This window comes from Schistocerca americana, chromosome 3, assembly GCF_021461395.2.
Source record: "Schistocerca americana isolate TAMUIC-IGC-003095 chromosome 3, iqSchAmer2.1, whole genome shotgun sequence".
NCBI classification, from domain to species: Eukaryota; Metazoa; Arthropoda; class Insecta; order Orthoptera; family Acrididae; genus Schistocerca; species Schistocerca americana.
In genome coordinates this window covers 373758805-373772368 of record NC_060121.1, presented here as the reverse complement: position 1 = coordinate 373772368, position 13564 = coordinate 373758805, and the positions used below count along the sequence as shown (strand labels likewise).

Here is a 13564-nt window from a genome sequence, read left to right as displayed (position 1 = left end):
GTTTTGCAATTTAATTCGTAAGATGGAAGACACTAGCAAAACAAGCTGCTGCAAGTATTGAACTGGCAGAGCTTTTTCATCTGTCAGTGAAGCTGTTTATATTGTCTTCACCATACATCCTTTGAACCTATAATCCAGCTATTTTTAATCTTTGCTGGCCCTTGTCCCGCACTTAAATTCACCCCATCCCCATACCTCCCACTTCACTCTGCTACACACTAACTTTTCGCACTGTGGCCTCCCTTTCCTCATGCTTTATTCCACCTTTCCAATCCATTCCTGCACTTCACTGTGAGCCACACACAATTTTCCTTGCCTAAGCCAGAGTGGGCTAATTTAAATACGAGAACATTGAGCATCATTTGAGGTAATATGGAATTGATGACATTCATAAATTTGCTGGGGAAATAAAAAGTACTTGTGAAGAGAATTTTCACAATGCCATTGGTATGAAAAATGGGAATTCCATTTTTGCAAAATCTCTTCAGAGAATGTGATACACCATCAGTGAAAATGCAAAAGAGTTCACGTGATTCACAGACAGTCAGTGCATGCAACTTTTCTCTCTTAGGTTACCTTGTTGAGTGGTGTCACTAAGGGCATGTGTTCATGTAATGGCCAGCATCTCTTTAAAGGGAATATTTGTCTAAGAGTTACATCACTGTACTACACCATTCATAGTCAAAGAAAAATTGAGTTAGTTTTATTTGCTTTCACACTTTTTAAAAGTATGGCAAGATTTTCATGTAACAAAAATATAAACATTGTTCAGAAGAAACATTCATATTCATGCCTTCAGAATAACAATAACAACAACTCATCTAGAATCATAAGTTTCATAGCAACAAAATATTCCAAAATAGTATATTGGAGTCTGAAACTTACAGTGTCATAAACAATAATGTACACTTTTATGAAAATAATGCATTCCAAATTAAGACATTATAACACTAAAAATAATTAAATTATTCCTTGGCATTTAACATTTTAATCTTCATTTCAAGGAATTTTTCGTCCCATAACAGAGTGTTACTTATGTTCTACGTAAACACTTTTAGTTTCTGTAGCAGCAGAAGAAGGCTTCTTATAAAGTCTTTGCTTCAGTATCACCGAGTTATTAATGACTGAACACAAAGGAATATGTTCAGATGTATTTTGACAACTGGCATTTATTTTTGCCACTTGCTCAGAGAAGCCACAAAGAGATGCCTAGGTGTACTTTGACTAGTGCCCTAAATATTTTGGAGTTTAGTTGCACACACGTATACATTACAGAGCAGCTGAATCCCTCTCACTGTCAATAAGTCTAGAAAGCATCTGCCGGATTTCAGCCAACTCTGCAGAATGTGCCTCCACAAGACGTTCCAGGCGTCTATTCTCTTCACGAACAGCATCCAGCATGCGTTCACTTTCACAACAGCAGTGCAAAGCAGAAGTGCTTGGTTCAGTAGCAGAATTTGTTGCTTCAACATTGCATCCAGTTAGTGTTTCAAGCTGATGGCACAAGCGTGTTTGTTCTCTTAATAGTGCCGTCACCTGCAACAAAAAATAAATAAATAAATAAATACTTTCTTTTTTCCCTTTATTCTTTATTGTAGCACTTCTGTTTAAAAACATTTTACAGTCCTATACTTCCCTAAGAGGTATGTTGTTCAGTTTACAAATTTTTAAGTCTCTCTCTAAGATATGGGCATCATATAGAGTGAAGACAAGGAAATGAATTTCTGTAATGAATTACCAATAATGAGTTTTTAACATCAATTATGTTAACACTAAATTATTAAAAATTCTAGTATCTAGTTATTACTAAAGGGTAGCATTGAAGAACTGGCAAACTGGAATGTGGCAAAAATGTTAGTTGAGTGAGTAGAGGATCTAAAAATAATAAAACTATCAAATACAAAATTAATGAGATAAAAGTAAATTGTAATCACTACATGGAACTGCTGGCTAGGATATTACATACAAAGTAAGGTGCCTACATCGTGAAGGCTTACTTTATTTGTACCATTTGGGCACCTTTTCTTTGAGAAACAGGAGTGTTGTGTGTTAATGGTGACTATTGTAGGTGAGTGTGTGAGGAGTATAATTTACATCCATTTAAAATACAGGTGAAAGATAAGTGAGAGAGTAACACCTGTGCCACAACATGCTGTCTGTTCCTCTTGGATAACTCTCAATCAGGTACTGAGCTTAGCAACTTCATCTGACAGACAGACCATCATCAATATTGTCATATGACCTAACTTATTTAATCCAGGATATTTGTCTTTAATTCTTACTATCCAAGCAAAAATGTCTTTCATCAACAAAATTTGATACAGATCTCTCATCTGCAAGTCAAGTATCATTGTACAAGCATATGTTAGTGGCCTCAGTTTTGAAGGTGGTTTATAATGAAAGTAAAGTGTAGAATTGGCATATTTAATGGCATTACGATAAAGAGACCTAGGCCTATGAGAAAAGTCAGAGAAAATATGGAAATAAGCTGGTAATCACAAAAAGAACGAAAGACTACTGTAAAAGCTTGGTCTGCATAAATCACTTAGGATCAACATGCTGTTGTTTGTTGTGGTCTTCAGTCCTGAGACTGGTTTGATGCAGCTCTCCATGCTACTCTATCCTGTGCAAGTTTCTTCATCTCCCAGTACCTACTGCAATCTACATCCTTCTGAATCTGCTTAGTGTATTCATCTCTTGGTCTCCCTCTACGATTTTTACCCTCCACGCTGCCCTCCATTACTAAATTGGTGATCCATTGATGCCTCAGAACATGTCCTACCAACCGATCCCGTCTTCTGGTCAAGTTGTGCCACAAACTTCTCTTCTCCCCAATCCTGTTCAATACTTCCTCATTAGTTATGTGATCTACCCATCTAATCTTCAGCATTCTTCTGTAGCACCACATTTCGAATGCTACTATTCTCTTCTTGTCCAAACTATTTATCGTCCATGTTTCACTTCCATACATGGCTACACTGCATACAAATACTTTCAGAAATGACTTCCTGACACTTAAATCTATACTCGATGTTAACAAATTTCTCTTCTTCATAAAAGCTTTGCTTGCCATTGCCAGTCTACATTTTATATCCTCTCTACTTCGACCATCATCAGTTATTTTGCTCCCCAAATAGCAAAACTCCTTTACTACTTTAAGTGTCTCATTTCCTAATCTAATTCCCTCAGCATCACCCGACTTAATTCGACTACATTCCATTATCCTCGTTTTGCTTTTGTTGATGTTCATCTTATATCCTCCTTTCAAGACACTGTCCATTCCATTCAACTGCTCTTCCAAGTCCTTTGCTGTCTCTGACAGAATTACAATGTCATCGGCGAACCTCAAAGTTTTTATTTCTTCTCCATGGATTTTAATACCTACTCCAAACTTTTCTTTTGTTTCCTCTACTGCTTGCTCAATATACAGATTGAATAACATCGAGGACAGGCTACAACCCTGTCTCACTCCCTTCCCAACCGCTGCTTCTCTTTCATGTCCCTCGACTCTTATAACTACCATCTGGTTTCTGTACAAATTGTAAATAGCCTTTCGCTCCCTGTATTTTACCCCTGCCACCTTTAGAATTTGAAAGAGAGTACTCCAGTCAACATTGTCAAAAGCTTTCTCTAAGTCTACAAATGCTAGAAACGTAGGTTTGCCTTTCCTTAATCTTTCTTCTAAGATAAGTCGTAAGGTCAGTATTGCCACACGTGTTCCAGTGTTTCTACGGAATCCAAACTGATCTTCCCCGAGGTTGGCTTCTGCTAGTTTTTCCATTCGTCTGTAAAGAATTCGTGTTAGTATTTTGCAGCTGTGACTTATTAAACTGATAGTTCGGTAATTTTCACATCTGTCAACACCTGCTTTCTTTGGGATTGGAATTATTATATTCTTCTTGAAGTCTGAGGGTATTTCGCCTGTTTCATACATCTTGCTCACCAGATGGTAGAGTTTTGTCAGGACTGGCTCTCCCAAGGCCATCAGTAGTTCCAATGGAATGTTGTCTACTCCTGGGGCCTTGTTTCGACTCAGACAACATGCTATGTCTAATAAAAGTATGATATGACAGTAGTGTTCTGTCACAGAAGTTATACTGTCATTTTCCTGCATCAAGTTGCATTTTATTTGGAAGAAAGACTTTCATTTCATTGGTGATTGCCTAATTTATTCCTTTGGGGATTGTCAAGCAGTGTCATTGTCTTTGTTTCCCCTTCATCCAGGGTCAGGCTGGGTTGGGACACTTATGATACTCCTTCCCTCTCCCTATCTTTCCAAGATTTGATTTCAGTAATTATTGTTCCAGTTCTGAAGATAACATAGTACGATATAATATTTTTCTTTTCACTGTGCTTTCTTCTTTCCTTGTTATGTTAGAAGATTTTTTTATAGTATGGGTTTTGCAACATTTTTCTTTGTGCAACTTTGTTTCTGTATACACTCTGAAGTTCCTATGCACAAATTTGCTATTTTTGTTTTTTTTCTTCTGATGTGTGTCTGCATGTTTATTAATATATTGTTTAAAATTATTTCCCATGAATATGATAATGTGAAGTTTTACTTTTATATGTAATTGTAAATCATTATCTAATGCAAAGCGAGATGGGCTGAGCTGTAGAAACATATTGGTACGGTATGTGTATGGGGAAGCAACTACAAATAGTCTGTAGATTAAGAAAGGGTGGCGACTGTGTATTATGCCCAATGTTGAAAGAACTATTTTATCAGTGATATACATTTTCATTTCAGTGTGTACTTTCAACAAACAAACTAATAACCAAGTGTGTCACATTGCTTTTCAGGGTGATCTGATATTCAGAACCATTAGTCATAAAATTAACATCATAAAACTAAACATTGAGTTAATAATTAAATCACTAAAGACCAAGAACTCTCATGGATATGAAGGGGCATCTAGCAGAATACTGAAGTATTGTTCTATGTATGTTAGCCCAGTACTTAGCCATATCTGTAACTTTTTCTTTAGGAGTGGTCAGTTTACTGATCGATTAAAGTACTCGGTAGTGAAGCCACTTTATAAGAAGGGAGACAGGGATAATGTTGACAATTACAGACCTATTTCTATGCCCTCAGTGTTTGCTAAAGTTATCGAGAAGGTTGTATATACAAGGTTACTGGAGCATTTAAATTCACATAATTTGCTATCAAATGTACAGTTTGGTTTTAGAAATGGTTTAACTACTGAAAATGCTATATTCTCTTTTCTCTGCGAGGTTTTAGATGGATTAAATAAAAGGTTGCGAATGCTCAGTGTTTTCTTTGATTTAACGAAGGCTTTTGACTGTGTTGACCACAAAATATTACTGCAGAAGTTGGACCATTATGGAATAAGGGGAGTAGCTTACAATTGGTTCGCCTATTACTTTAAGAAAAAAAAAGCAGAATGTAATTCTCCGCAATATTGAGAGTGGTAGTGATGTTCAGTCCCAATGGGGCACTGTTAAGTGGGGCGTTCCCCAAGGGTCGGTGCGGGGGCCACTGCTGTTTCTTATTTATATAAATAATATGCCTTCTAGTATTACAGGTGATTCAAAAATATTTCTGTTTGCTGATGACACCAGCTTGGTAGTGAAGGATCTTGTGTGTAATATTGAAACATTATCAAATAATGTAGTTCATGAAATAAGTTCGTGGCTTGTGGAAAATAATTTGATGCTAAATCATAGTAAGACTCAGTTTTTACAGTTTCTAACTCACAATTCAACAAGAACTGATATTTTGATCAGACAGAGTGGGCATATTATAAGCGAGACAGAACAGTTCAAGTTCCTAGGCGTTCGGATAGATAGTAAGCTGTTGTGGAAAGCCCATGTTCAGGATCTTGTTCAGAAACTAAATGCTGCTTTATTTACCATTAGAACAGTATCTGAAATAAGTGACAGTTCAACACGAAAAGTAGTCTACTTTGCATATTTTTCATACGCTTATGTCATATGGTATTATTTTTTGGGGTAATTCTTCTGATTCAAAAAGGGTATTTTTGGCTCAAAAACGGGCTGTTTGAGCTGTATGTGGTGTAAGTTCGAGAACCTCTTGTCGACCCCTATTCAATAGTCTGGGAATTCTGACATTGCCCTCACAGTATATATTTTCTTTAATGTCGTTTGTTGTTAGCAATATTAGCTTATTCCCAAGAGTTAGCAGCTTTCACTCAGTTAATACTAGGCAGAAATCAAATCTGCATGTGGAATGCACTTCCTTGACTCTTGTGCAGAAAGGAGTGCACTATTCTGCTGCACCCATTTTCAATAAGCTACCCCCCCCCCCCCATGAACCATGACCCCCCCCCCCCCCCGCCCCCATGAACAATGGACCTTGCCATTGGTGGGGAGGCTTGTGTGCCTCAGCGATACAGATGGCTGTACCGTAGGTGCAACCACAACGGAGGGGTATCTGTTGAGAGGCCAGACAAACATGTGGTTCCTGAAGAGGGGCAGCAGCCTTTCCAGTAGTTGCAGGGGCAACAGTCTGGATGATTGACTGATCTGGCCTTGTAACAATAACCAAAACGGCCTTGCTGTACTGGTACTGCGAACGGCTGAAAGCAAGGGGAAACTACAGCCGTAATTTTTCCCGAGGGCATGCAGCTTTACTGTATGGTTAAATGATGATGGCGTCCTCTTGGGTAAAATATTCCGGAGGTAAAATAGTCCCCCATTCGGATCTCCGGGCGGGGACTACTCAGGAGGACGTCATTATCAGGAGAAAGAAAACTAGCTTTCTATGGATCGGAGCGTGGAATGTCAGATCCCTTAATCGAGCAGGTAGGTTAGAAAATTTAAAAAGGGAAATGGATAGGTTAAAGTTAGATATAGTGGAAATCAGTGAAGTTCGGTGGCGGGAGGAACAGGACTTTTGGTCAGGTGAATACAGGGTTATAAATACAAAATCAAATAGAGGTAATGCAGGAGTAGGTTTAATAATGAATAAAAAAATAGGCGTGCGGGTAAGCTACTACAAACAGCATAGTGAAGGCATTATTGTGGCCAAGATAGACACGAAGCCCACGCCTACTACAGTAGTATAAGTTTATATGCCAACTAGCTCTGCAGATGAAGAAATTGATGAAATGTATGATGAGATAAAAGAAATTATTCAGATAGTGAAGGGAGACGAAAATTTAATAGTCATGGGTGACTGGAATTCGAGTGTAGGAAAAGGGAGAGAAGGAAACATAGTAGGTGAATATGGATTGGGGCTAAGAAATGAAAGAGGAAGCCGCCTGGTAGAATTCTGCACAGAGCACAACATAATCGTAATTAACACTTGGTTTAAGAATCATGAAAGAAGGTTGTATACATGGAAGAACCCTGGAGACACTAAAAGGTATCAGATAGATTATATAATGGTGAGACAGAGATTTAGGAACCAGGTTTTAAATTGCAAGACATTTCCAGGAGCAGATGTGGACTCTGACCACAATCTATTGGTTATGAACTGCAGATTAAAATTGAAGAAACTGCAAAAAGGTGGGAATTTAAGGAGATGGGACCTGGATAAACTGACTAAACCAGAGATTGTACAGAGTTTCAGGGAGAGCATAAGGGAACAACTGACAGCAGTGGGGGAAAGAAGTACAGTAGAAGAAGAATGGGTAGCTCTGAGGGATGAAGTAGTGAAGGCAGCAGAGGATCAAGTAGGTAAAAAGACAAGGGCTAGTAGAAATCCTTGGGTAACAGAAGAAATACTGAATTTAACTGATGAAAGGAGAAAATATAAAAATGCAGTAAATGAAGCAGGCAAAAAGGAATACAAACGTCTCAAAAATGAGATTGACAGGAAGTGCAAAATGGCTAAGCAGGGATGGCTAGAGTACAAATGTAAGGATGTAGAGGCTTGTCTCACTAGGGGTAAGATAGATACTGCCTACAGGAAAATTAAAGAGGCCTTTGGAGAGAAGAGAACCACTTGTATGAATATCAAGAGCTGAGACGGCAAACCAGTTCTAAGCAAAGAAAGGAAGGCAGAAAGGTGGAAGGAGTATATAGAGGGTTTATACAAGGGCGATGTACTTGAGGACAATATTATGGAAATGGAAGAGGATGTAGATGAAGATGAAATGGGAGATAAGATACTGCGTGAAGAGTTTGACAGAGCACTGAAAGACCTGAGCCGAAACAAGGCCCCGGAAGTAGACAACATTCCATTAGAACTACTGACGGCCTTGGGAGAGCCAGTCCTGACAAAACTCTACAATCTGGTGAGGAAGATGCATGAGACAGGCGAAATACCCTCAGACTTCAAGAAGAATATAATAATTCCAATTCCAAAGAAAGCAGGTTTTGACAGATGTGAAAATTACTGAACTATCAGTTTAATAAGTCACAGCTGCAAAATACTAACACGAATTCTTTACAAACGAATGGAAAAACTGGTAGAAGCCGGGCATCAGGGAAGATCAGTTTGGATTCCGTAGAAATATTGGAACACGTGAGGCAATACTGACCTTACGACTTATCTTAGAAGAAAGACTACGGAAAGGCAAACCTACGTTTCTAGCATTTGTAGACTTAGAGCAAGCTTTTGACAATGTTGATTGGAATACTCTCTTTCAAATTCTAAAGGTGGCAGGGATAAGATACAGGGAGCGAAAGGCTATTTACAATTTGTACAGAAACCAGATGGCAATTATAAGAGTCGAGGGGTATGAAAGGGAAGCAATGGTTGGGAAGGGAGTGAGACAGGGTTGTGGCCTCTCCTCGATGTTATTCAATCTGTATATTAAGCAAGCAGTAAAGGAAACAAAAGAAAAATTCAGAGTTGGTATTAAAATCCATGGAGAAGAAATAAAAACTTTAAGGTTCGCCGATGACATTGTAATTCTGTCAGAGACAGCAAAGGACTTGGAAGAGCAGTTGAATGGAATGGACAGTGTCTTGAAAGGAGGGTATAAGATGAACATCAACAAAAGCAAAACGAGGATAATGGAATGTAGTCGAATTAAGTCGGGTGATGCTGAGGGAATTAGATTAGGAAATGAGACACTTAAAGCAGTAAAGGAGTTTTGCTATTTGGGGAGCAAAATAACTGATGATGGTCAAAGTAGAGAAGATATAAAACGTAGACTGGCAATGGCAAGGAAAGTGTTTCTGAAGAAGAGAAATTTTTTAACATTGAGTATAGATTTAAGTGTCAGGAAGTCGTTTCTGAAAGTATTTGTATGGAGTGTAGCCATGTATGGAAGTGAAACATGGACGATAAATAGTTTGGACAGGAAGAGAATAGAAGCTTTCGAGATGCAGTGCTACAGAAGGATGCTGAAGATTAGATGGGTAGATCACATAACTAATGAGAAGGTATTGAATAGAATTGGGGAGAAGAGGAGTTTGGGGCACAACTTGACGAGAAGAAGGGGCCGGTTGGTAGGACATCTTCTGAGGCATCAAGGGATCACAAATTTAGCATTGGAGGGAAGCGTGGAGTGTAAAAATCGTAGAGGGAGACCAAGAGATGAATACACTAAGCAGATTCAGAAGGAAGTAGGTTGCAGTAGGTACTGGGAGATGAAGAAACTTGCACAGGATAGGGTAGCATGGAGAGCTGCATCAAACCAGTCTCAGGACTGAAGACCACAACAACAACAACAACCACCACAAGAACTCAAAAATCTTAGCAGTAGCCCAAACGCTTTTAAGTCTAAACTGAAGAGTTTCCTCATGGCTCACTACTTCTGTTCTGTCGAGGAGCTCCTGGAAGAGCTGAAAAATTAAGCAAATTCCAGAGTTACATTGTTGATTTTCTTTATTTAACCTTACGAATTGTCGCCTGAATACGTTTCTTGCATTTCATTTTATCTGTTTCCACTATGATGTTATAATTTCATGTATTGACTCGTTCCATGACCATGGAGACTTCTTCTTAATTTGGTCCCACAGAACAATAAATAAATAAATAAATAAATAAATAAACAGTGTGCAGATCGCCAAGCCACATGAGTGCTACGTGTGTATGATATGTAGTGTGAGCTGCACGGACTGTTAGTTGTACCACGAACTGTCAGACTGAACTAGAAATACATTAAGGCAACTTTTTCACTGTGAATTGATATTCAGAACATTGATCTTGAGTGTGCAATGATCTGACTGCCCACGATTACTTTGACCATATGGTAACTATTGTGAACAATATAGGCCATTTGGAGCATACCACAGATTCTTAAATCAAATTACAATGTACTTTGCTAATGCATGTGTTACATCTTACAGCTACAGTGTTGGCGCTTTCTGTGTGACGTGTAGAGGTTGGTAACAGCACGATCAGATGGCCAGTCATGAGTCATGAGACTGTTGTTGCTTCTTTTGTTTTGTAAATGAAGTTACCATATGTTTTATTTTATCATGATAACACATATGTTGATAATCAGTGAGAATGCTGTTTATAATTTATTTTATTTCATAAATAAAGTTAGCTGACTTTGTTTGTCTGGTAGGAATTTTGAATTTATATTATGTACAGTTAGTGATATTAAGGTTTCATACTTCTGACATTTTTATGGATGTTATATATTCCATGATTTAATCTGATGCGATTATGATAGTCACTATAAGTAACTTTTTGAATGGAAGATTGTAGTTTATTACAGTTTCCTTTCTTTGCTTTCAAGATAGAAGGTTTCAAAATTTCATAAGCTGTTGGTTATTATGGATTTTAAGGTTGGTTAGTTATTTGTGTATTTGTCAGTATGTTCTTTATCTGAGAGCATATTTTATAAGTTTTCATGATTGATGTTAACTCATATTGAGTCCATTTAATTTGCAGTGTGAAGTCATACAGTGGTGTTTTGAACAGGGGCTCCTTGGAACAAAAAGAACATGTAAAAATGTTCTGTGCATATGGTCCTTGTTGCTAGAAAGGACTGTTCGGATGGACTTTCAAATGTGTTGCACAGAAAAGAGGGCTCCACATCTCTCATTTTAGTATACAAAAATGTACATAGTTGATTTGCTGTTAGTAGTCACACTATTTGAAGATGACATTTCTGTGGATCAGTAAATGTTCTAATACTTTTAACTCATTGGAATTACATGTGGGAAGACACTCTGTTATAGATTGGAGGATCTTCTGCAGAGAAGTTCATGTTTGCAGAGGAGATGATCTTGGTGGTGTAGGAAAAGTAGTTGAGATGTATCAAAAGTTTGGAGGCACAAATTTCATATGGGAAAGCTTGTAATTGGCAGGTGGGTCTTTCGTGGAGTAAAAAGATGTAGCAATAAGTGCTTTTTAAAAGTGTTATCTATAAGAACAAAGCATATTCTTCTGAGAGTTCTGAGAAAGTATGTATTCCCTGGAAATGCTGTTATTTCTGATTGCTTCACTTCAGATTAGTGCCTGAACAGTGAAGAATTTGTTCATCTTTCTGTTAATCATAGTCTACATTTCAAAGACCCCAATCAGGCATCCATACCAACAACACTGGTTGGTTGGTTGGTTTGGGGGATTAAAGGGACCAGACTGCCATGGTCATCGGTCCCTGTTTCCAAAGACAAAGAACACCCACGGAGAATAAAAACAAGGAACAGAAGAGATCACAGACGATACAGAACAAGAGACACTGAGACAAGGACAAGACAAAACGAACTAAAACCACACAGAGTGTGACGGTGGTTGGTCGACTATAGAAATAAATAAGGAAAAGCCAACCACTTAGAAACACATTAAAAAATCAGTGTAAAATCCTAGGCCAAAGGCCAGAATCGACACAAAACGATAAAATAAAACAGAAACACTCAGAGTAAATGATAAAATCCCCCTGCCCGAATAAAACGTAAAACTAAGTCAGCCATAGTGGAGTCGTCTGTTAAAAGGGCAGGGAGCGTAGCAGGCAGCGCAAATGTCTGCCTGACCACAGCTAAAAGGGGGCAGGCCAGCAAAATGTGGGCCACTGTCAAAGCTGCCCCACAGCGACATAGAGGAGGGTCCTCCCGGCGCAGTAAATAACCATGTGTCAGCCGGGAGTGGCCAATGCGGAGCCGGCAAAGAACTACTGAGTCCCTGCGAGTGGCTCGCAGGGATGACCGCCACACAGCCGTCGTCTCCTTGACAGCACGGAGTTTATTGCGCATTGGCAGTTCGCGCCATTCATCGTCCCATAGCGCCAAGATTTTGCGGCGGAAGACTGCCCGCAAATCAGTCTCTGGGAGGCCAACGTCCAGAGATGGCTTACTGGTGGCCTCTTTCGCCAGGCGGTCAACATGTTCGTTACCCGGGATACCGACATGACCGGGGGTCCACACAAAGACCACAGAGCGGCCGCAACAGGCGAGAGTATGCAGAGACTCGTGGATAGCCATCACCAAATGAGAACGAGGGAAACACTGGTCGAGAGCTCGTAAACCGCTCAGGGAATCGCTACAGATAACGAAGGACTCACCTGAGCAGGAGCGGATATACTCTAGGGCATGAAAGATGGCGACCAGCTCAGCAGTGTAAACGCTGCAGCCATCCGGCAAGGAACGTTGTTCGGAATGGTCCCCTAGCGTTAGCGCATACCCGACACGACCAGCAACCATCGAGCCGTCAGTGTAAACAATTCCAGAGCCCTGATACGTGGCCAGGATGGAATAAAAGTGGCGGCGGAAGGCCTCTGGAGGGACTGAGTCCTTAGGGCCCTGTGCCAAGTCGAGCCGAAGGCTAGGGCGACGAACACACCATGGGGGTGTATGCAAAGTAGCCCGGAAAGGAGGTGGAACAGTGAAACCCTGGAGCCCAGAGAGAAGCTCCTTGACGCGGACCGCTATTGTACAACCAGACCGGGGCCGACGTTCTGGCATACGGACGACCGACCGCGGGAACAGGAGACGATAGTTTGGATGCCCGGGCGAGCTTAGAACATGGGCAGCATAAGCGGCCAGCAAACGTTGGCGTCGGAACCGCAGTGGAGGTACACCTGCCTCCACTAGTACGCTGTCCACAGGGCTGGTGCGGAAAGCACCAGTGGCAAGGCGTATCCCGCTGTGGAGAATCGGGTCCAGCACCCGTAACGCAGATGGGGATGCTGAGCCATAAGCCAGGCTCCCATAATCCAGACGGGACTGGATTAACGCCTGGTAGAGCCGCAACAGTGTAGAGCGGTCGGCGCCCCAGTGGGTGTTGCTCAAGCATCTCAGAGCGTTTAGATGCCGCCAACACGTCTGTTTCAGCTGCCGGATATGAGGCAGCCAAGTCAACCGGGCATCGAAAACCACCCCCAAAAACCTGTGGGTCTCCACCACAGCAAGGAGTTCGTCGGCAAGATAAAGCCGCGGCTCAGGATGGACTGTTCGGCACCGGCAGAAATGCATAACGCAGGTCTTGGCTGCCGAAAACTGAAACCCATGCGCTACAGCCCAAGACTGCGCCTTACGGATAGCGCCCTGTAGCTGACGTTCAACAGCTGCAATGCCAGTAGAGCTGTAATAAAGGCAGAAGTCGTCAGCATACAGGGAAGCGGAGACAGAATTTCCCACGGCCGCAGCAAGCCCGTTAATGGCTATTAAAAACAGACAGACACTTAAAACAGAGCCCTGTGGCACACCGTTCTCCTGGACGTGGGAGGAACTATAC

The 13564-nt window shown here is 40.5% G+C and overlaps 1 protein-coding gene across 1 annotated transcript in view; it reads right to left on the bottom strand.

Annotated features, from left to right (window-relative positions):
* Window positions 1-739: 739 nt before the first annotated feature.
* Window positions 740-13564, bottom strand: part of LOC124606946 — a 313756-nt gene continuing 300931 nt past the window's right edge. Inside the window, exon 12 of the mRNA XM_047139069.1 lies at window positions 740-1536. Within this exon, the coding sequence (XP_046995025.1) occupies window positions 1270-1536 (267 nt within the window). The 3' untranslated portion in view covers window positions 740-1269. The remainder of the gene's footprint in view (window positions 1537-13564) is intronic.